Source organism: Trachurus trachurus (genome assembly GCF_905171665.1).
Source record: "Trachurus trachurus genome assembly, chromosome: 20".
In the NCBI taxonomy this organism is placed as follows: Eukaryota; Metazoa; Chordata; class Actinopteri; order Carangiformes; family Carangidae; genus Trachurus; species Trachurus trachurus.
The window spans coordinates 21505573-21530610 of NC_139911.1; the positions used below are offsets into that span (position 1 = coordinate 21505573).

At 42.1% G+C, this 25038-nt stretch overlaps 2 protein-coding genes across 2 annotated transcripts; one reads left to right on the plus strand and one right to left on the minus strand.

Annotated features, from left to right (window-relative positions):
- The first annotated feature begins 1799 nt into the window (after positions 1-1799).
- On the plus strand, positions 1800-5854 carry LOC311003287 (butyrophilin subfamily 1 member A1-like). The gene is made up of 6 exons (XM_083995001.1): positions 1800-1939; positions 2332-2649; positions 2782-3042; positions 4441-4737; positions 5187-5302; positions 5424-5854. The coding sequence occupies exons 1-6, from the start codon at positions 1879-1881 to the stop codon at positions 5448-5450; spliced, it is 1080 nt and encodes a 359-aa protein (XP_083851127.1). The 5' UTR covers positions 1800-1878; the 3' UTR covers positions 5451-5854.
- A 12051-nt stretch (positions 5855-17905) lies between these two features.
- LOC311003540 (acetylcholine receptor subunit delta-like) lies at positions 17906-23584 on the minus strand (the record flags this gene model as incomplete). Its single annotated transcript, XM_083995307.1, has 4 exons — positions 17906-18758; positions 19431-19549; positions 19766-19976; positions 23486-23584. The coding sequence occupies 4 exons, from the start codon at positions 23582-23584 to the stop codon at positions 18576-18578; spliced, it is 612 nt and encodes a 203-aa protein (XP_083851433.1). The 3' UTR covers positions 17906-18575.
- Positions 23585-25038: the final 1454 nt, after the last annotated feature.

Below are 25038 nucleotides of genomic sequence, written 5' to 3' on the forward strand. Positions count from 1 at the left end.
CCTGCACTCTCTTCACTTTGTTCTCTCTTATTTAACACAGATGCTGAGGTCCCAACAACTACAGCTCGAGATCAACATTGAAAATATAGGCTACTGTAAATACACACAATGTTATAGAGTTTCTTACACAAAGTATCTTTAGCCCCAAACTGTAATTAATTGTAGCTGGAGAGGCTTCTACACTACGGATAGAAGGGTGTCCTATGTCTTTTTCCCTTTTCATACATCTGATTAGTCAATGAATAATAGAAGGAAATGAATTGCCAATAAACAGTCCAAGTAGACTGACTCTGCAGTCCTGTTATAAAGAGACGATTTTCAGATGTTATGTTTCACTGAAAGTGAAAGTAAAGTCTGCGACTTGGTTGGAAATTTCAAATTATGCCAAATCCCCTCCCTCCCTCCACACATGCAGAGACACACAAGGAGAGTGTGTTGCTACGTCTTCTGTGTGTGTGTGTGTGGGGGGGGGGGGGGGGGGGGGGGGGATTTCTGACCAAGTCACGGACTTTACTTTCACTTTCTTTTTGCCAACTGTAAGCTAGAGTGAAGATACAGATATCATAGGCTATTAAACCAGGAGACACGAGGCATCTGTTGGTACCAACCATGTCGTGATAGCTTGTCAGAAAACAGGCTAAATAATGCTCCAAAGTTCAGCTAGATTCTGGTGGGGGGAAACTTTTAAAAGGGGATCCTGAACCCTCCTGTCATCCGTGTGTGTGCCTCTTATGTGCCGTGTGTGTGCTGTATGTGTGTAATGTGTTACAATTCATCTGGTCCTACTTTATAGGCTTGGCTGAGCTGAAGAAAATAACATTAGCCTAGCTGTAAGCTGTAAAAACAGATTATTTAATAGATCAAATTAAAATATTAATGATATCTGGTGACACTGCAGGCAGCACAGACATGAAGAGAAATGCTATAGGGAGAGGCCAGACAGAGACATGCCCTGAAGATGCAGAAGATCAAGTAAGACACAGGAATAGGCCTATATTAAAACAGCATGATAACAATATATTTTTTAAAGCCTAGTCCAAATAAAACTAGTAATAAAAGCAGAATATTCAAATTAAAATGAATCTCAGGGTCAGTCATTGTTCTTTTGGTACAATAACTTTGTCTAGTACTAGCCTAGTCACACTGCAGACAGCAGAGAGAGACAGAGATTGAGGGATTGAGTCCTTAATGTTCTAAAATAGCTAATTTTCATATTAATTGAATTATGGGAAATGCTTTAGAACATTACTACTGTTTGTTTGTTTTATTTCCACTGGATAGGTTAGACCCAGCATCACCTAGATGTAAAATAAATAAAAATAAAATATTATTAGCCTACACATTGTCATTTTAAAAACTACATTTGAAGTAGGCTTAAATTAGCTAAGTAGCCTATAATCATAGCCTATTACTCACAGTGTGAACAAACCTCAGTGTTAAATGTTTTTACACATTTAATTGTAGGCTACATTTTGACACTGAATTGAGTAGAATTAACTCTATTTTACTCTAATTTGCTTGGGCCGGGCCATGTTATTTGAAACGGAGTTAAATTCAACTCTCTAACACTGTTTTCTACTGTGTGGAAGCACTAACCTAAACAACCTGACTTTTTACTGGTGGACTGAAAAAAACGCTAGCTACACAACGGGTTTATTCTTTTGTGACGGGACTTCGAGTAACGGCGTTATAACGGGGAAACTGTTTTTTTTATGATGATGAAAGTAGCGCTGTGAACCAGCTGTGGACCGACGCAAGACCGACTGCGATTCACGTCAGCGCGTTGTCTCCCAGACCCCCCCGCCCCCTTCCTTCCATCCATGTTCCCTTCCCCTCCCTAAGTTCCAACTTCCTGCTCCAAAGCCACAGACATGAACCATGTCCTCACCGTTTACCTGTCTGTGGCTTCTCCCGTGGCTCCTGACTTCTGTTCAAGGAGGTGAGTGACGTTACTGTGTTTTAGTCTAATCGTCGCGTGAGACGCCAGTTGCGACCCGTGCGCTCAAAATCACTGCTGTCTCAAAACCACTGCTGTCTCATACCACCCTGCTCTACTCTGTTCCTGTCTCTGTCTCACTGTAATGACCATGTAGGATAGCTACGCGGTCCGTGTGCGTTTTGTTTGTTTGATTTTTCCTTTAAACCGAACTGTCAGAGAAAGTGAAAGAGAGAGAGAGGGTGGGGTCTCCCTGCTTCCATTTCCCTGCAACTACAGAGGAGTGTGGGATATCACATGTTCACTCCTCCCCAATGAGTCTGTGAGTGTGTTGTGTGCCTAATGTTGTCTAAACTAAGTGAGTCTAGCTGACGTCTTTATCTGATGTGTTACAGACTCTGAGGTGTCCTGTGTTTTCATGGAGAGATGCGTCTTACCGTGCAGCTTCCAGGACGGCAAGGATGTGGTCGTCCACTGGTTTCAGCTGACTGCTGGTGAGCTTCATGTCCACTCCTACTACCACAACCAGGACCAAACTGGACTCCAGGACCAGAGCTTCAGAGGGAGGACGTCTCTGTTCAAGGACCAGATCTCCAGAGGAAACGCCTCCCTGCAGCTGACAGGGCTGGAGGTTCAGGACCAGGGCAGGTACAAGTGCTTCACCAGCACCATCAGAGGAAACAAGGAGTCATTCATCAGCCTGAAAGTGGACGGTATGAGAACACACAATAAATAGCCTACCAACGACCGTTCAGTTTGTTGTCAAGCTGAATTAGAAATTAATATTTTACAAAAAAGTTAATCTGAAAGTAGGATTGAAGTCTTTTCTCTTTTTATCCTGGCAGCTCCAGTTGGTAAAGTTGATATCCAGCAGGTGGACAACAACATCACCTGCAGCTCAAAGAGGATCTACCCTGAGCCTCAGCTCACCTGGTCCACCAGTCCTCCGTCCAATGAGACCTTCAAGAACACAACTGAAGTCCTGAGGACTGAACAGCTGCTCTACAACATCAGCAGCTCTCTGATGCTCACAGACCCTGATCTGAACTACACCTGCACCGTCAGCACTGACAGAAACAGGAGGAGAGCCACTTTGTTTAAATCAAGTGAGTATGATGCAAAGCACACACTCCTCATCTGATCAGGGCGGGATATTTAACCCGCGATGCTCTCCTGATCACTCCTGGCTGCTCTGCTGCTCTGGCTGTCTGTGAAGTTTCTCAATCCCACCACCTCCTCAGCATCCACCTGTCTGTGCTATACCATGCTATGCTATGGATTGCCTGTCATGTCTGTCAAGCAGATCATTTATCAGGGAATGAATAAATTGAGACAAAGCCAAACTTGCTTCAGCCATGCTAAAATGATCTACACATGCTTCAATTAGGCCAATGTGTACTATGCTCAGAAAAAATAATGAACTCTATCCAGAGTTGTCTGACTGGAATGAAGACATATACAGTCACTATGAAACTCAAGAGAATTCTCATCTAAAAAAAAAACAAGCAAACAAAAAACTTTTTTTTTTCATTTAAATTTCTCAGCTCACTACATGAGCATTATGTCAAAACCTCATCTGTTGACTCACCAAAAAGTCAGGTTCATATTTCCTCCTCATTACATAATAACAGAGTCCTCTCTGGTAGCAAATAAATAATAGCAATAACTTATCATTACTAATGGAATGCCATCACATTTTGCACAGACTTGCATGGTCCCAGAGCTTGAATCCTTTCCTGACGATCCCCCTCCAGCAGCAGCAGCAGGTAAACACCACTAACTCAGTGAGGTAGACTGACACCAGTTGATGGATTGGGGCAACATGTTGTGCGGACAATCATGGTTCTGACGGGATGAATCCTCAGTTGGATGACCATGATGGTGCCTTTATTCTTTCTCTGGTGTGACCATAAAGCTGACATTCATGGCTCTCACTTGTCCAGGTCATAGTATCTCAAAGGAGGTTAAATCGAAAGCAACTTCCCAAACAAATAACTAAGTCCAGTTGCTTTTGATTTAACCTCCTTTGAGACATTCATGGTTTTTAAGTTAAATATCTTGACTAACTGTTAGAGAAATTGTCAAGAAATGAAGTTAAGACACATCTCTGTACACTAACGATCCTCTTCCTAATGTCCTAATGATTTTGATTATGCCTTACTGTACCTGTGTTGTTCTTTTTAGTTTATGACCAAATACCTGAAGAAGATTGGCTGTTCCCATCAGCCTCAGTTGCACTCATTGATGAGAGAAACCTGGTACTGTTGAAGAAATCACTCTGATTTAACTAGGTTTTGAAACAAACTACAATTAAACAAAGAGAAAAAACTACAAACTAAAAAAAAAAAAACTTAACCAGAGTTACCAATTCTACTGTGAAGTAAACACACACCTCACACCAGGCACGAGACTGCAGAATAACTCTGTAATATCATTTAACTCCAGTCACTCATCTTGCACAATATATCTAACTCTTTGGTTGTTTTTCTGTCAAATCATTTCAGACTTTGTCAGTGGCTCAAACTGCGAAACAACAATCCCCTGCACTGCCTCACACATCTCAGTGACTGACTTCAGTCTCACCTGGACATTCAACCGCAGTCAGATCATCCTGACCCAGACCAGAGGGGACGTCCCCTTCACTGTCTCAGAGGAGTGGAGGCAGCAGGTGAAGAATGTGTCAGAGTCAGGAAGCCTCATGCTACAGGACTTATCTTCACATCACGAGGGAACATACACCTGTGAACTGAGAGATGCTGAGGAGACGCTGGTAACCAACACCTTATTCAGCATACAGAAAGGTCAGTGAATTAAAAAATCTGATATTATTCTAGAGCCATCAACTGGAAACATGAACAAGAAGTCACTGTCTCACTGTTGGCTGCTCCCACAATTTAAGATAACAGGTTATCATAATATTAATTAATAGTGTGAAATGTTACAACTGCTGTGTGAAGAGTTGTTGTCTTGTGTTCTATCTTGAAGGAGTTCTTAACTCGTAACAAGTCCGAGAAGATGTTTGTGGTGGGGGTTGCTAGGATTTTGCTTGGTATTGTGTGTTTGGTTGTTTCCTAGGCCGGGTGTGGAGCTTATTAAGTCTGGCATCATAGATTGTCCACCATATGTCCATATTTGGAGGATGCACACTCACTGTTAAAAGTCACTTTGCAGTTTGATGCTACTGCAGTCCTCTTGTCAGTCTGTAGTGGGAGTTTGGTTATTAAAAGGTTAACAAACTCTTTTTTTCCAGTTACAGGGGGTTGGACCTTTGCTACAGTTGAAGCTGTTATTACAGTTGTTATTATACTCCTATTACTTGGACTCATTGGACTGTTAGTCTGGAAGCTGTACGGCAAAAGGGGAATGGTAAGAAAACACATTCTGCTTTCACCTGATAATTACTTTTTGTACTGATTATTATGTGTTTGACACAGATGGCAACAAGACTGCTTTCACTTTGATGTATGCCATTCTGTTTCACTTGCAGGGGAGATATGGTTCAAGAAGAGAATGACCAGAGTGTGGATGAAACAAGGTTTTGTCTTTAAGTTGACCAACAAGCCAGACAACCAGCCGCTGCACTGAAGAGCTACTGATCCAAGTAATGCACCAAGAGCCCAACCAAGTCAGTTATCCTGATCGATATTGTGGAGTAGAAACTAAACAGTTGGAGTGCTAACACTACAAAGTGTGGCTGCTGAGTTACACTGTGCTTCTGCACCGACACTACATCCAGCTGTAGTTTGAATCCACAGAGCTCTGAGCAGGAGATGTGTGTTAATTTAATCTGACTATGGGACTTACATTTGTCAGGCACTTTTATCCAAAGCAACCTATGAGTAAGCTCCAGTTGTGTAGGAAACTGAGTTACCTTTAAGTCAAGTCACTTTTATGGCCTATTCAAATAGAGAAAGTTAAAGCAGAAGTAAGCAATCCGGTTGTTTTGGCTCATGCTGCGTTCCAGGCAGGCTTTTGAAACCGTAAGTTACGGCTTCAAGTCACGACTTACGACTTTGTAGCGTTCCAGCCAGGCAACCCGTAACTCATGTTTTTCCGACCTGTTGCCTGTGAAAGTCACTATAACGGCCACTCGTAACTTCCGACCCGTGAACTCGTACCAGATCGAACTGGTAGGCCTACTTCACAGGTCGGAAAAACACGAGTTACGGGTTGCCTTGAACGCACCATAACTTCTTGTCAGCCGATGGAGTTAGCAGCCCCCGCCCTCGTCCCTACGTCACCACATTCACGCGCATCCCTTGGCTGCACACACAGAGAGGACCGCCCCTTTATGCCGTTCTCTCTCCTCATTGGATAAAACTTGTAGGATACAAGGAAAGTTTTCTCCTCGGCTTACAGCAGAGCAGAGTGACTGACAGACCCGTGTTTCGGACCAAACACTCTATGTAAGTGATTGCTGTCGGAAGATATACCTATTTAAGACTTATATTAACACAAACATTCTGCTTACTTCTGCTTTAATAATAGTATAGTATACTATACTATAGAAACCACACAGTTCCCACCAAGAGCAAGTGCACATGGCAACAATGGCAGGAAGAGAGGAAGAAAGAAAAGGAGAGGAAGAGGCAGTGGCGGACTGGGACAGAAAATAGGCCCTGGCATTTTTGACAGAGAGAGGCCACACATATATATATGTATGTATATATATATATATATATATACATTGCTGTGAAATAACAGCAATATGAATGGAAAGCATAAGGAACATCCAGATCTGGACGTTTCTTATGCTTTCCATTATTTAAAAATCGGCTGACAGAGGGAGAGCAGCCTCGTTTGGTGATAAGAAGAACAGGTTCTTTAGGAACATGAGGAGAAAAAACATGCAGGTTTTCTGTAACATTATAAGACTGCGCCATCCCCCACTCAGGGTGGATGTCCAACTACCAAGAGATAAAGAGAGGTATTATTAGTAAAGACCAAATCTTTTTTTTTTTAGTAAGCCAGTTTAGGTTTTTTATGGTAAGTCTTACCATTTTCTTGATTTCATGATGACCTTGGCCTTGTATCCAATGAGCACCTGTTTTTGATACTTCGACCTATGAACAACACTCCTTAGCCAACCTTTTGGCCTTTTCTCTTTTATGATTTTTTTTCCTTTTTAGTAAAGACCAAATCTAATAACACAAACAAAAAATTATAGTATAGTTTCTGTTAGACAGGATCCTGCAGAAGAAGGTGTTTCACAGCTGCAGATCTGGGCTCTAAAGCTCTGCTAAGTACTAAGCTATGTGTACCAAAAGTGCCCATAAGTCCTAGTTAAATGTGTTAGGTCTTTAGGAGAGGAGGATGAGGAGGATTCCTGGATGGAGGTCTTCTGTGCTTGTCCAACTAGGAGGAGGCCCCGGGACAGAACAGAGCTGAGTGGAATTATCCAATCCTCTTTGCCCTTGAAATCCCCTTGAAATCCCTCAGGAGGAGCTGGGAAGCATTTCCAGAGGGAAGAACATCTGAAACGCTCTGCTTAACCTGCTGCCATCTGACACAAGCCCAGATGGAAGAAAATGATGGATGGATGGATGGATGGAGGCTGGGAGGTTCCCACATCTTCATTGTTTTGTGTTTCTGTTGTCATTTTGGGTCCGTTGATGGTCTTTGGTCACGTCGTGGTCATTTTGTGTCCCTGTTACACAATTTAACAGAGAAATCTTGACATATTAGCAGTATTATTACAGTTCTCAGTGCCTGCATTGCTTGAGTAAATTGTTGCCTTTGCTAAATATTCAGTGAAGTGCATGAAGGAAACATGTATACATCCCTAAGTGTCTGAAACCAAATCAGTTAACATTAAATGTCCACGTATATGAATGTAATTTCAATATCATGATTTCTCAACACTATCTCATGACGCTGTATGGTAATACCATCTAGTTCAGTGACATCATATTTCATAATTTAATATACTACCATATATATACAGTATCTCTGGTTCAGTGTATGTTTTTGTTTCATGTTACAGTTACTGCAGCTGTTGTTGTCAGTATCATCAGAATGAATGAATGTTTCTAACATCATACCAATGTCAAAGACAGTTTGCAGTATTATTTACCATATAACACTAAATTGCACTATATTAATCACATGGCAGCTTAAATTTTTTGTTTTGTCTGACTGTTATTTTCTTCCGTAACACAAACTCTTTGATTGTATTTTTCACCAGTCATTTCATTTTCTAACCCATTTAAGGGTGGAGTAAGTTATTCTGACCTAACACACATTTTGTTAGATTTTGTGAGTAGGTTAACATGGGTCAGTTGTAACACTTCTAATTTCTTCAATCAGGAACAAGTTATGAATCATCTGATTGACTCTGTATATGTTACAGCGTACCTTTACTACGGTCCCAGCGGTTATCAATGGGCTGATTGCCTGCTGGGGGCGTGGCTAAATCTACAAATGTTTGTCATTCATATTTTGTGTCTGTGTGTGAAAGCAAGTAAAAAAAAACCAAAAGCAATGGAACTATCTGTCTGTCTTCATTGAGAAATTGAATTCTGTCATGCAACAGTATATGCTCAGTTTAGCATCCTGTGGCAGACAGACAGTTTTAGAGGGAAAAACTAATTTTGAGACATGAAAGTATTTTTTCCCTCCGTTTATTTTTATGATACAATAGACTCATCAAACTTAAACCATGCTTATTGTGTGTCTATGTAGATATCTTTCATGCAAGTTGTAAGTGCTAATGTTTTAGTTGTTAGCTGTAAGGTAAGCTAGTTCATGGCTACAAGGGTCTGGGTTAGTAACAACAATTTATTATGTTAAAGGCAAGGCCCTTGCTTTGCCTTTAACATAACATAACATAACAATTTTATTTGTATAGCCCGTTTTTACAAACAGATTGTCTCAAAGGGCTTCACATGGCATCATAACAACATCCTCTGCCCTTGGACCCTCACATCCACTGAGGAAAAACTCCATGGAAAACCCTTTTAACAGGGAAAAATCGGAGAAACCTCAGGGTGAGCATTTACAGAGGAGGGATCCCTCACCCAGGACGGACAGACGTGCAATATATGTTGTTACAGACAAGAAATCAGTTCAGAACACAGAATGTGGGAAACATGGAAATGTTAACAACAGCTGATGAAGGAAGCTTCTGGTACTCATTTAATAACCCCAGGGTGTGTTACAACTAACCTGGGGTGAAGAGTAACATTTCACTCCTTGTGTTTGAGACTAAACCATGCATTTTCTGTTTGTGTTGCAGAGATAACATCTATGTCATTTAACAGCAGACACATTGAACTAGTTTGTCTCACATTTTGAACGCACTGGCTTAAAAGAGTTCCAAGATATAGACAGAAGTGTCAAAACTGTCACAACCATCCGTGGTCTCCCCTATCGCCTCCTGATTGGCCAACGGTGCAGAGAGAAAAATCTACAGCCAGTCAGAGGGGGCTCATTCATGTCCGTGTACAGGAGCAAGGAAAAAACACAAGGCAGGTCGGTACATGCTGATCATAAATGCTGGTCCATGAATTACTAGGGAAGAGTTGCTCCCAAGCCATGTTGAGTTTTGAAAAGAGTTGATGGACAAGACAAGAGAACAGTGATGATATGTGCTGTGATACTCCAGAAGTGAATCCTATTGTGCACAGGTAGAGAAGATATTGCAGGAGCAGCCAAAGAGTTAACAGTGTTGCGGAAATTTCCTTTAACTTTTGAGAGAGAAAAACGAAGTCCAGCAAAGAAGGGTTTCACTTATTTGATCTTGCAAGAGGTGGACTGTCATACACACAAAAGTCTGTACGAGAGTGCACACTGAGATTTGGTTACATCAGGTTACATAGGCACAAGAGCGAGAAGGAGCCATGTGCTCCTCCTTGGAGGCGGCATCATATATTGTCCAATTACATTATTGCATTCTTGCAGAATAAGTTTGCACAGTTTGCATTAAGCGCCTTTGGCATATCTTGGGTTATTATAAGATCAACTCATATGTGAAGGCAGGAAGCTCGTGGTTGTCTGTAAACCGAGGGTCTGATGTGGTCTTTTCACACCTCAGCGAGTTGACATTTCTTTGACATCTCACTGTGATTTTAAATATGTACAGTAGAGACGACTGCTTGCTTAAGCGTTATCATCACAAAATAACAGGAACCCAGTCGGACACTTGTATGCTGCCTCATGCACAGCAGAAAGTGCAGCTTTGCGCTTTCTTCAAAGTTCACCTAAGGTTCATGAACGTACATCTTCAAAGTTCAATCAAGGGTCATAAAATTTCCATTACAACAGTCAGAAGAATTGTTTGCTGTGACCAGGTCAAGACAAAGAGCAGTGGTAACACCACTGAAGCTTTCCAATGATGGAGTGCTGGCTGGCTGTCGGTCTGGGAAAGAGAAACAGGCCTGGACTCTGATCAGCTAGGAATATCTGAACCTGACAGGCACACAGAGTACAGACTAGAGCCTTGGTTCTGGTAAAGTGCTGTCATGTCAAACCAGTCTGCTTGAGGCATGTGTTTTACTTTCACTTGACTCAAAGATTCTTGTCAGCGAGTGACGCAAAACAAACAGGTCCTGTCAGTCCGCCGCTGGACTCAGAGAGATAACATGTCTTAACTCTGTCCCGCAGTTGTTTGTTCATCATGGGAGCGTATACGTTTGGTCTGATCCTCTCCTCTCTGCTGTGGATTGTTTCTTTGGTAGAAGGAAAAGGTGAGAAGTCAGGTTCACGTGAGTAAGAAAAAAATCAATTACTATGAAAGTACTTTAGAAAATACGCTTTGCAGATGCAAGTAGTCTCTAAGATCTAAAATTCTATGAATAATCTTAAATATAAAATAATCTGTCTCTGAAATCTTTGTTCGTCTTTCATTCATCACACCCCCTCAGACTTATTCTGTGACCCTTGTGAGGGGCCTAAACCTGAGGTTGGGAACCACTGGATTAAACTATAGGCTATAGCTGCATGCAGTAAACAGCAGCTCCACTCTGAGTCAAACTGTGACATGATGTTATTCATGACAATAAATCATTCAAGGGAGCAAGTTTTGCATAGGCTAATTAAGATTTTACTTTGATGACACCTTTTCATTTATGGATTTAAAATGCAGGTGTTATGTGAATGTGAACCCATAAGAACTTAAATTTAAAGGGATAGTCCAACATTTTGGGAAATTGGCCCATTGCCATAAGGAGTAGGTTCGTTACCTTTAAAGGTGTTAAGAAAAGAAAATTGAATTTGATCCCACTATGGGTCTTAAAATTAGTGTAGTACTCATCTATCAGACGTTGTAGCCCAAATGTTGTGCACAATTTTATTTTCGAGTTTATACGGGGTGAAAGTGAGGTCGTTTTTTCATCAGCCAATAATCAGGATCTATTATCCGTCAATCAAACATCTTAGAAAAACAAGGGGTACGATGGAGGAGACTCGTCCACCACCACCACCGACACAAAACTCTCCTCCGTACTCCACTCTCCTCCTGCAGATCCCTGCGGTCCATCACTAGCCTAGCTAGCTAAGTTAGCAATCTATGGGAGCGTGCCTATGTTCCCTCAGCCCTATGTTCCCTCAGCCCTATGTTCCCTCTGGACTCTCTCTACCTATCTGGACTCTGTCTATCTGGCCTGTCTAGCCTCTACCTGGTCTTTTTACTAAACTTAACCAACTCCTTTCTTCATTGCCTAAACCCAACCAATGGTGGGACCAAAGGGCTGTGGGAATAGGGCCTAATTTTCAGTGACAACAAAAGTTAGAAATGAGGGAACATAGGGCTGAGGGAACATAGGGCCTAATTTTCAGTGACGACAAAAGTTAGAAATGAGGGAACATAGGGCTGAGGGAACATAGGGCTGTGGGAACATAGGGATGACCCCCAATCGATAATGTAGCTAGCCTACTAGTTAACAGTAAGCTACGTTAGCTAAACGCACACACACACACCGAGCTCGGTCCCGCTCCAAACATTGAATATCCTGCCCGCTCGATAACGACCAATCAAATTCGTTTTCCTTACTCGTGGAAACTCATGGAAGGAGGCGGGACAAACAGGACAAACGGTCATTTCTGAACACCTTTTGTCAGTGCAAGCTGTTTTTAGAACGGCAGAGCCGAGCCGTGAGCTGCTCAGAGCTACGCTACAGAGGCCAATTTGATTTCTTGGTTTCCCTCATCAAATACACAATCCAACAACTCCAAAACACTCTGGTGGACAAGTTCTGACCTGCGCATTCACCACGCTATGAGATAATAACGGAACGTTACAGACAGAGTTGTTTTCGAAGCAAATACAGAGACAGAGACAGAGACATACAGTGCTTGCCGTTTTTGTTTTTTTGTGATGTGCTCCTGACGTCTGTGATGTGCTCCTGACGTCTGTGATGTGCTCCTGACGTCTGTTACTGCCATGTTATGTTAACTGTGTCATTGAGTCATTGAAACCAAGATGTGTTACTTAGATAAGGTAACAAGATAGGTCAGATGAAACTTGAAAATACATTCCTGAGATATCACGTGATATTCACAGGCGAAGCCGTCTTGGTTGGGGTGGTGGGGCTTGTACCTGGTCGAAACACAGTGTTGTCTTTAGTCTGGCAGGAAATAGCTAGCCTGATGCATCAGCCGCTTACTTCATTACATTTCATATAGCGTCTGAACACGAGCCATAGGGATTCGTTTGCTTCCGGGAGGCGGTTGCTTACATTTGCTTCAACTAATCGCTGCTGCTTGGTGGTCACGTGTGCTATACACCGGTTAAGCTCATAGGTTAATCTTGAGCGCTTGAGTTCAACGTCATCGCCTTCACTTACCCGTCTGTTCGCTGATTGGTCCGTCCGCTCTGGCGGACGGAGCAAACCGAAACGCATTGCTAGTGTCCTGACTACATGTTTGAGGCAAATGAAATTTGCCGGAACCAGTAGGCGGCGCTAGCCTGGCTAGGAAATAGCTCCCACTAACATTCTATTTAACATAACATCCTTATTTAAAGCAGAAGTGAGTGATATATTTGTGTTAATATAAGTCTTAAATAGTTATATCTTCCGACAGCAATCACTTACATAGAGTGTTTGGACTGAAACACGGGTCTCTCAGTCCCTCTGCTCTGCTCTGAGCCGAAGAGAAAACATTTATCGTATCCTACAGTTTTTATCCAATGAGGAGAGAGAACGGCATGCAGGGCTGTGTGTGCAGCCAAGGAACGCCGTGAATGTGGTGACGTAGCGACGAGGACTGTTATGGTGCGTTCAAGGAAACTCGTATTTTTCCGACCGTGAAGTGGTACCAGTTCGATCTGGTACGAGTTCACCGGTCGGAAGTTACGAGTGGCCGTTATAGTGACTTTCACCGGTAAAACAGGTCGGAAAAACACGAGTGGGTTGCCTGGAACGCTACAAAGTCGTAAGTTGTGACTTGAAGCTGTAATTTACGATTTCAAAAGCCTGCCTGGAACGCAGCATTAGCGAAAACGACCGGTGTTATGCCGAGAAATGCCTGCTTGCCGAGATCTGCATGCCGCACAACAAACGTGGAACTGGATCATTCATTACGGGGACGGGGATGCAGTTTTCGGCACAGCAGTTTATTGGCCCTGCCGAGATTTGCATCCCCTGGCATTCCACGAGCGACATGCAGATCTCGGCAAGCAGGCACTTTTCAACACATGCCGAGAAGTGCCTGCTCTGCTGGGGTTACGCACAATACGGTTTAGGTGTTTATACAAAAGAACATGCATTTCATACATGTAGCAAGTAGTGTATTTGGCTAAAACAGCCAGGGGATGCAAATCTCGGCAGGTCCAAAAACTGCTGTGCCGAATACTGCATCCCCGTCCCCGTAATGAATGAATGATCCAGGTCCACATTTGTTGTGCGGCATGCAGATCTCGGCAAGCAGGCACTTCTCGGCATAACACCTGATCACTCACTTCTGCTTTAACTGAGGAGGAGGAGCCAGTGGGGGGGGGCAGCTGAAGTGCTGACAGCAAAGTGACAAAGATATGACTCTATCCTGAAGAAAAAGAAAAAAGAGGCTTTTATACATGTAACTTGTGTCTGAATGTTTCTCTGTTTCCAGTGTCTCTGCCTCCAGAGTTGACAGTCACCTGTAAGCTTTCAGAGGAATGTGTCCTGCCCTGTCAGTTCCAGTCAAACCACAGCGGTGTGAGGGTCATGTGGACCAAGATGGAAACGGGTGTCGTGGTGAACTGCAGACGCTTCGGGAACACCACATTTGTTAGGGGCCACAAATCAGCAGCTGATGAGTTCAAAGGAAGAACGGGCCTGTATGAGGAGGACCAGGTGCTGGGAGGAAACGCAACACTGCTGCTGAGAAACATCAGGCCCTGTGATGAGGGGAGATACATGTGTCGCACCGAAACTGGATCTGGCACCGTCCTGTCTGGAATCATCTCTCTTGGTGTAAAAGGTACTAGCTGTTTGAAGGGATTCAGCCTTTAGTAACTACAGTTTCAGCTTTAGGGTGATTCTCTGAATTCAGTGCACATTGCATCCCTCAGGTTTACCTCAAAGATTTTTAAATGCATTTTAAAGCCATACATTAATGGATCCATGTGTTTTTGGGTTATAAAACACAAAATAGAAAAAAGAAAAAAAAAAGTTGCTAAGGAGAAGATGACTTTTTCATTTCATTTAAAACAAATAAAAATTGCAATTAACTTTGTTTGTTAACATAATAATATTCCTGACTACTTTAACCTAAACAGTACAAAAATCTGAAAATAAAAAATAAATTATTAATGAAATAGCAATATTTTAACACATCCCCGTTTTGTTAAACCCTGTAACAAGATGCCCCCGTTTAAAAAAAGGTTCAGTCAAACATCCATTGAGAAAGTGACATCGCTCAAGTCTTTAGAAGAACATACTGTAAAGAGAAGAAGGTGTTGGCATCTTTTCTTACATATATATCATTGTTTTTATTATGAGATGAAGTCAACCTTTCAAATAAATGTTTAGGAAAAAGAAAAAATCAAGTTGAAAAGTATTATGATTTCAATATTTTCAAGTCATGTGATACTACATGTCATGGCTACTTTTAGCCAAAATCTTCAACCACATAACATCCAACCCTGTAACAAAAACACTGATTGAGTTGGATTGAGTTATTGTTACAGGGTTGAAAGTTTGCTTCAAAAATCAATTTTCACGGAATTCAGAGAATCACCCTTTGTTTGTAGCTCTGTTAAAAGGTACAGTCTACAGTGTTTTTTATTGAACAAATTGCCTTTTATTATTGTACAGCACGATCACCTCTCTGGTGCATGCAGGCAGAGTATTTATGAGAGTTTCCTCTATAAGGATTAATGTAGGCTATTAAGCCAAAGGTGGCCCGAATAAGAGATGCATGGTAAAAACACAAAACATTTGTCATCTGGGTTACCAGGGTAACCAGGGACAACATCCTGTGGGCATTCCTGATCCAGGATGCATAGGATGAACGACCAAGTCTAGTAAACTTCCACGTATAGAGATATACCTTGTGCTCTGGACGAGGATCCCTCTTTGCCATGAAAATTAACTCAAGGAGAGTGGTTTGGTTTAGTTGTTGTGAAGAAGGCTTCAGGGCGCCCAAGAAAGTCCAGCAAGCTCCAGGGCCAGATCTCGGCTCCATCAGTGCAGAGCTGACTCAGGAATAGCAGCAGGCAGGTGTGAGTGCATCTGCACAGTAAGGCCAAGACTTCTGAAGGATGGCCTGGTGTCAAGAAGGGCAGCAAAGACGCCACTAGTCTCCAGGTCAAACATCAGGGACAGACTGAGGTTCTGTAAAAGGTCCAGGTACTGACCTGCTGAGGACTGAGGTACAGTCTTTTCTCTGATCATTTCCCATTGTTTGGGGGATCTGGAAATAAAAAGGTGAGCTCTGCCATCAGTCCTGTGTCATGGCAACAGTAAAGCATCCTGACACCAACTTCTCCCAACCATCCAAGACACTTGATAGACTCAATGTAATTGCAAATGAAAGCCTTTGACTCTACTTCAGTTAGCCCACCATACTAACATCTGACAAAAAGATCTGCAAACACTGAAGCAGCAAACCTTGTGAAGATCAATACTTGTGTCATTCTCAAATCTTATGGACGCGCACCGCTCTACAAAGGATCTCATTTGTGACAGATACCCTCCATCGTTGTTTCTCCACAGCTCCAGTTGATGAAGTTGATATTCAGCAGGTGGAAAACAGGATGACCTGCAGCTCACAGGGGATCTACCCTGAGCCGGAGCTCACCTGGTCCACCAGTCCTCCATCCAACATGAAGCTCCACATCACGACCACCATCCAGCAAACTGCACAGCTGCTCTACAACATCAGCAGCTCTCTGATACTTCCAGACAGTGATGCTGATCTCCGCTGCAGCTGCACCATCAGCACCAGCAGAAGCTGGAGGAGAGCCACTTTGTTCAAACCAAGTGAGTGAACACCGACACACACACTGGTGAACTTTACTCTGTAACAGTCAGTACAAATCCACTGGGGCGCAGGGCAAACCCAGGTATTTTTTCTCTTTTTTATGTTTGGTTCAATCCAGTATCTGTTCATTCAGTTAGTTGTATTGCTTTGTTTAACTTTATGATGATTTTCAGTCATTTAGAATCTTAAATATTATATACAGTTTCCCTTTTGTGTCATACCAGCCTCTATGGTTGGATCCAGCGTTGAAACAACGATCCCCTGCACGGCCTCAAACGCCCCCATAACAGGCCTCATCTGGAAGTTCAACCACAGTCAGATCATCCTGACTCAGACCAGAGGTGACGCCCCCTACACAGAGGGGCTCAGAGTCTCAGAGAGGTGGAGGCAGCAGGTGGAGGGTGTGTCAGAGTCAGGAAGCCTCACGCTACAGGACTTATCTTCACGTCATGAGGGAACATACACCTGTGAACTGAGCGATGCTGAGGAGACGCTGATAACCAACACCTTTCTAGAGACGCAGAAGAATGGAGGTGAGGCAGCATCAAGTGACCAACTGTTGGTCTCTGTGAGAGAATTGTCTGTATCTGTAACATCTATGTCCAGAAAACACCATCATGAGGCATCATGGGAAAATAACTGCCTTTTCTTATTTCAGTTTTGAGATGCACCGTCAATGATATTGCGGGTGGGGCGGTAGGATCACTGGTAGCAGGACTGGCAATAGCACTAGCGGCAGTAGCACTAGCAGCTGTTGTGGTATGGAGACGTTGGGGGAAAAAAAGGTAAAATCATTCTTCCTACACTGTTTTATTCATGTTTTATTTGTCGCTTCTATTCATAATGTTGATGTTTGAACATCACCAGGTCCGCAAAGAATCAGGAGTCAGTCAGAGTAAGTAAATCTTCTGTATTACAAAGGTACTAATGTGAAAAACAGTACAGACAGTATGTTGCAGTGTTAAAGGGATATTTCAACATTTTGGCAAATCACCATAATCCCTATAGTCTTAGTTCTTACCTTTAATTGTCGGTGCAAGCTCTTTTTAGATCGGCGGAGCAGAGATGCGAGCTGCTCAGCTAACGCAACAGAGGCGCATGGTGAGCTCACATCTCTGCCCCGCCGATCTAAAAACAGCTTGCACTAACAATTAATGGTATTGAAACTACTCCTCAGACTATAGGGATTATGGCAATAGGCAAATTTGCCAAAATGTTGAAATATCCCTTTAAGGAGAACTGAACTGGAAAAAAAAAATTCTAATATAAAATCAAATGAAGGAATCATGATGATGTCACGGTTTGTTTGTCAGTGTGTGTCGTGCTGAAGGAGAATAAGAAGTTATTTTTTTACATTGATGTTGAATTTTATCTCATTTTGCAGACAAACGGTGTAAAGGACACCTGCCCCCCCAGCCACGATCCAGACCCACTGCTTAGGTCACACTCTGCAGCCTTGATGGAGAAATGTTGAACACTGTGAACAATGACTGTGAGCAGGACATGAACATTCATATCACATGCCATCTCTCCCTACTGTGTGTGTATGTGTGTATGTGTGTGTGTGTGTGTGGTATGGAGGATGGGAGGGAGAGGCTTTATTTGTAAATGTTTTTTCTATGTTTCTATTTTTTATGTGTAAAGCACTTTGGGTCGCATGTCCATGCATTAAAAGTGCTATATAAATAAAGTTTGATTTGATTTGATGGACACGAGTAGTACAGAATAAGAGTTCAAGATGAACAAACCTCTACTGGACTGAAGAATCAGATGACGCTCTGATGTATTAGTTTTTCTCTTCTGGTATCTCAGTGACTGATGGTACTTCCTTTGGTTTACGTAGGATTTGTTTTGCTGTTGCTATGGAGTTTGTGTTACCATTGTGTTACCATCATTTTTTCCACGGTTTCTTTTCCTCCACTGGAGTTAGCATGCTAACCAGTTAGCCCTGGTGCAGTTGTTATGTCTGTAATATCCTGGCTGCCGAGCAGCGCTGCTCAGAGGATGTAGTCTAAACTTGTGTCTTTCAAACACAACCAAGACTCAAGCTCTGAAATGAAAATTTTGTCTTCCGAGTGTAAATGTTCATTCAAGCCACACCAATAAAATTAAAACAATAACATATCGATCTAGATATTCACTTCAAATTGGAGGAAAAAACACACAGCTATGCACGTGAAAAAAATGATCAAACAAATAATAAAGACGTAATAACACTGTGTGTGTGTGCGTGTCCCTGTTACAGCAGGCGTGGGTTCTCCTCTCTGTAGTCATGTGGGTCTCCTTTGAAGGGCAGGTGTGGAGGGTGGTTGCAGATTCCCATCAGGAAGATGATGATGGTGCCCAGAGTCATCACCGGAGTCACCAGGAAGAGACAGAGCCGGTCCACCGTGCGGGCGATGCCGCTCCAGTTATCTTTCTCCTGAGACACAGCAGCACGGTCAGAGTTAGTTTACACTTTACTGATGTACAGTAGATATGTGGCTCAACATCTGACACAGATTCAAAACTCACACTGAAACTGTCATGAAGGAAGGATTCACTACAGACCAGCTGTCTTATTTTCACTGTGTTAGATGCAGAGAGGCGTCCAAAAAAAACCAGACATCATCCAAACCCAAAGCATTTTAGAAAGGACACACAAATGGGGCGCCGTTTAGCCCAGTGGGTTGGACAGGCCCCATAAGCAGAAGCTACAGTCCTCGCTGCAGCCAGTGAATCCAGAATCTGGTGGCTCTTTGCTGCCTGTCATTCCCTCTCTCTCTGCCTCCCGATTTCCTGTCTCTCTCAACTAACCTATTAATTAAAGACAAAAAGCCCCAAAAATATACAAAAAAAAAAAAACAGGACACATAAAAGGAACAAATAAGGGAACAAAACACTTAAACTGGGTTTTAAAAAAGAGAAAAACAAAAAAACAAAAGAATACAATTACAGTGAGTGGATGAATGTCCAGAGTTAAGATAGATTAAAAAAACAAAACAATGGCAGACAGAAAGGGAAATAAAACCTTTGACTTTTCTCAGTAAAATAATAAATGAGTGTTTTCAGTGATGATGAGCTCATCAGCTGATCGTCCCTCTGCCTCTCTCACCTCGTTGAAGTCGTTCTTGTTGCGCATGTGTTTAATGATGTAGTTGGCTCCGTCCACAGCTGGCTTGATCTCTGCAAACAGCTGGTCTGTTACCTCGCCCTCTCCCTGTGGCTTCACCACTACACACACACACACACACACACACACACACACACACACACACACACACACACACACACACACACACACACACACACACACACACACACACACACACACACACACACACACACACACACACACACACACACACACACGGGAAAGGTCAGTGGGCGTGTGACAACATCCTGCATTAAGGGGAGAAGGGACGACCTGGATGAAAACAGAGGACGTACCTCCGGCGTGCGTGGTCCGTGTCACCAGCCCGTGTCTCTCTGACTGTTTCTCGAACATCAGCTCACTGCGGGACTTGACGCTGTAGTATTCCTCTGCTGAAGCAATGTAACCCACTGAGCTGGAGCGCCGTGGCAGAGCGCCGTCCCAGTACGGCTCCGCCTCCGCCGGGCGGGACATACGCAGGATCTGGGGCAACTTCTCCAGGAAGAACTGGACAAAGAAGAAGACGTATACATCTGTTACGATTTGATATGACAATGTGATCAACACAACACCACATCAATGTATCAGTTTCATGAGTCTGATGGCGCTTATAATCTTCCTTTAAACATACGCTCATTGACTTCTTTTCATAGGTTTAAAGCAGAAGTGAGTGATATATTTGTGTTAATATAAGTCTTAAATAGTTATATCTTCCGACAGCAATCACTTACATAGAGTGTTTGGACTGAAACACGGGTCTCTCAGTCCCTCTGCTCTGCTCTGAGCCGAAGAGAAAACATTTATCGTATCCTACAGTTTTTATCCAATGAGGAGAGAGAACGGCATGCAGGGCTGTGTGTGCAGCCAAGGAACGCCGTGAATGTGGTGACGTAGGGACGAGGACTGTTATGGTGCGTTCAAGGAAACTCGTATTTTTCCGACCGTGAAGTGGTACCAGTTCGATCTGGTACGAGTTCACCGGTCGGAAGTTACGAGTGGCCGTTATAGTGACTTTCACCGGTAAAACAGGTCGGAAAAACACGAGTGGGTTGCCTGGAACGCTACAAAGTCGTAAGTTGTGACTTGAAGCTGTAATTTACGATTTCAAAAGCCTGCCTGGAACGCAGCATTAGCGAAAACGACCGGATCACTCACTTCTGCTTTAAATATTTTGAGTTAAATTGCAACATGTTTCAGATGATGTTATATCAATATTATCTGTAACACAATGTAATTTCAATTTGCAATATTATGTTATTATTATACATTTCTCTTAGTTTTACTAGGCTACTGCTATGGCCCTTTGCAGCCATCAAGAGGTTGTGCTGTGCTCATTCTTGTACTCATTTCTTTTATGTTTGTGTTGATGTCTGTTGTCTTTGTAGTCCAGTCATTTTATGAGAAAAGGTTAAACAAATTGCAACAGAAGCAAACTCAACTGATTTTGTATCCTCAGCATGTCCTGATTGAGGGAAAAAAAGCCCCGAAGAATCCCATTAGGGGAAAGTTTTGAAAAACACCCAAACATATCCCATTTATACGCATATAAAAAAAAATTTCACATGAGTAGGGTAAAATTTTTAACCTTTAGATATCTCCATGAAAATTACTGAGTTGATTACTTACATTAAGACAAACAAAAAATGTATTACAAGTTTTTTGAAATTCTTTGTTAACATGAGCAAATTTGCATAAATCTGCATAAATTTGCATAAATCGCACCGTTTTAACGGCACATGTATATATGAAGTTGCTGTGGTGGTACCGGCATGAAAATTGGAGTGAGTTGACTCCATCGGTCAACCGACAAGTTGACCACTTTAAATTTCAAGATGACTGTAAAATCCCCTGATTCGCACAAACTGAAATACGCTGCTATGGCCGGGTTTTGGTTGATTTTTCAAGACAGCCACATCCTTAGTAGAGCAGGTATGACATGAGCCAACAGTGCATAATCCAATTACGTATGGCTAATTTGCATACATACAGCACCTGATCTAAACATTGGGTAGAGCAGGTGAAAATGTCTTGTTCAATCTTGTTAATATTACAGTTAAAAAGCTTAAGGAATGGAACCAATTTAGGCCCATGAGCATTAATAGAGACGGAGCGTGTCATACCTGCTCTACTAAGGATGTGGCTGTCTTGAAAAATTGCAGTCATCTTGAAATTTAAAGTGGTTTCGTGTTGGTTGACCGATGGAGTCAACTCATTCCAATTTTCATGCCGGTACCACCACAGCAACTTCATATATACATGTGCCGTCAAAACGGTGCGATTTATGCAAATGTATGCAGATTTATGCAAATTTGCTCATGTTAACAAAGAATTTCAAAAAACTTGTAATACATTTTTTGTTTGTCTTAATGTAAGTAATCAACTCAGTCATTTTCATGGAGATATCTAAAGGTTAAAAATTTTACCCTATTCATGTGAAAAAAATGTTTTATAGGCGTATAAATGGGATACGTTTGGGTGTTTTTCAAAACTTTCCCCTAATGGGATTCTTCGGGGCTTTTTTTCCCTCACTCAGGACATGTTGAGGATACAAAATCAGTTGAGTTTGCTTCTGTTGCAATTTGTTTAACGTTGACCCCTTTTTTGGCCTAAAATTACTGGACTATTGTTGTTGTATGTTTGTAGATTGTTGATTGTGTTTTGTCCCTTTTTTTTTTGGTTGTAATGTATTTTAGGACCCCCTCGAAAACGAGAGGATTCTTCTCAAGGGGTTTATCCAGTTAAATAAAATTTCTGAATGAATGAACTTTAATCAAATACTTCAGCATCATCTTCACTCCAGGGAAAACTAATGTTTAGTTGGAATAAACGAGTAAAGAGGCAGAAAAATAGATCTGATGAAATTAAAACTCAACATTTCATCAACTACAAAACACAGACACATACAGTAGAAACACACAAAACAACCAACTATGAGTTAGACTTTGTAGTAACGTTTGACCAGTCCTGACATTTTAAAGACATCTGGGTGTTTAAACATCTGAGTGTTATTACTGTTGTGAAGAAAAGGTCAGCGCCACAACACCAAGCCTGTGTAGAGTGTGAGTGTGTGTGTGTGTGTGTGTGTGTGTGTGTGTGTGTGTGTGTGTGTGTGTGTGTGTGTGTGTGTGTGAGTGAGTGAGTGAGTGAGTAGTTTTTACGGTGGCCCTGAAGTGCAAAACACAACGGCAAATCAGACAACAACGGCAAATCAGACAACAACGGCAAAAGAGAAAACACAACGGCAAAAGAGAAAACACAACACAAAAAGAGAAAACACAACGGCAAAAGAGAAAACACAACACAAAAAGAGAAAACACAACGGCAAAAGAGAAAACACAACACAAAAAGAGAAAACACAACGGCAAAAGAGAAAACACAACACAAAAAGAGAAAACACAACACAAAAAGAGAAAACACAACACAAAAAGAGAAAACACAACGGCAAATCAGAAAACACAACAAAAAAACAGAAAACACAACGACAAATTACTAAACAACGGCAAATCAGAAAACAGTGTATTTATGCATGTGGGGTGTCTGAGTATCTAAGTGTATGTTTAATACATAAACAAATATATATATAAAATTATTTCTAAATTTTTTTGTTGTTGTATCATAAATATGTGTCTGACATTTATAATAAACCAAACGGCTTGAAAATCGGTTGAATATTCGGTGAGTTATGGCGATTTTAATGGTTGATAGACCTCTGCCTCTGTTGACTAGTGCAGTAAGTAGACAGGCTTCCCCCTGACCAAGATGGCGGCCGCGTTGACGTATTCCACTCGAGGGTACCTACCTTTTCCGGTTTGGTTAATGTTGTTGTGTTTTCTCTTTCTGTGTTGTGTTTTCTCTTTTGATTTTGTGTTTTCTGATTTGCCGTTGTGTTTTCTCTTTTTGTGTTGTGTTTTCTCTTTTGCCGTTGTGTTTTCTCTTTTTGTGTTGTGTTTTCTCTTTTGCCGTTGTTGTCTGATTTGCCGTTGTGTTTTGCACTTCAGGGCCACCACAAGTTTTACCCTCTTGGTCCATTCAGGCATCACATGTGTGCTTGGTGTCCTGAAGTGCAGGTTGAGGACGACCGCACAGTTCAGCACCACCACGGTAACCAACACCATGATGAACATTAAAGGGATAGTTCACCCTAGAATGATATTTCGCTCATTATCTACTCACCCTCATGTTGACTAAGGGCTGGAAGAATTTTCAGAGTCCACCGTCCCTTCTCTGAGTTACAGGGGGTCTTGGCGTAGCAGTGCATTTCAATGCAACGGTTGCAAAGGGACACCAGAGCTCTTCGTAAAAAAACACACACAAAAAAACATCCAAATACCTCCATGATGCTCGTATGTAATGTCCGTCTTGTGCTGAAGCCCCAAATTGCGTAATTGTCCCGAAAAAAATTAAATAAGTCTATATTTTAAGCTTGTTTGTAGCGGAAGCTTCTCGAAGCTCCTCTTCCTGGTCCGTCCAAATCTCGCGTGATTTGCGCCGGCGTCAGTGCGGTTACTGCGAATCACGCGAGATTTTTGCAAATTTGCAACCGTTGCATTGAAATGCACTGCTACGCCAAGACCCCCTGTAACTCAGAGAAGGGACGGTGGACTCTGAAAATTCTTCCAGCCCTTAGTCAACATGAGGGTGAGTAGATAATGAGCGAAATATCATTCTAGGGTGAACTATCCCTTTAAATACCTGAGGGAGGCAGACACACACACACACACACACACACACACACACACACACACACACACACACACACTCACTTGACTCAAAGATTCTTGTCAGCGAGTGACGCAAAACAAACAGGTCCTGTCAGTCGGCCGCTGGACTCAGAGAGATAACATGTCTTAACTCTGTCCCGCAGTTGTTTGTTCATCATGGCAGCGCATACGTTTGGTCTGATCCTCTCCTCTCTGCTGTGGATCGTTTCTTTGGTAGAAGGAAAAGGTGAGAAGTCAGGTTCACGTGAGTAAGAAAAAAGTAAATTACTATGAAAGTACTTAAGAAAATACGCTTTGCAGTGACATCAGATGCAAGTAGTTTCTAAAATCTAAAATTCTATGAATAATCTTAAATATAAAATAATCTGTCTCTGAAATCTTTGTTCGTCTTTCATTCATTACACCCCCTCAGATTTATCCTGTGACCCTTGTAAGGGGCCCGAACCCGAGGTTGGGAACCACTGGATTAAACTATATAGCTGCATGTAAGACGGTAAACAGCAGCTCCACTCTTGAGTCAAACTGTGACATGATGTTATTCATGACAAAAAATCATTCAGGGAGCAAGTTTACTGCATAATTAAGATTTTACTTTTATGACACCTTTTCATTTATGGATTTGAAATGCAGGGGTTATGTTACAACATTTTTGCAAATTGGCCCATTGCCATGATCCATACAGTATAGTTTTAGGAGTAAGTTTGTTACCTTTAAAGGTGTTCAGAAAAGAAAATTTAATTTGATCCCACTATGGGTCTTAAAATTAGTGTAATCACTCATCTATCAGACGATGTAGCCCAAATGTTGTGCAAAATTCTATTTTCGAGGTCCGGGGTGAAAGTGAGGTA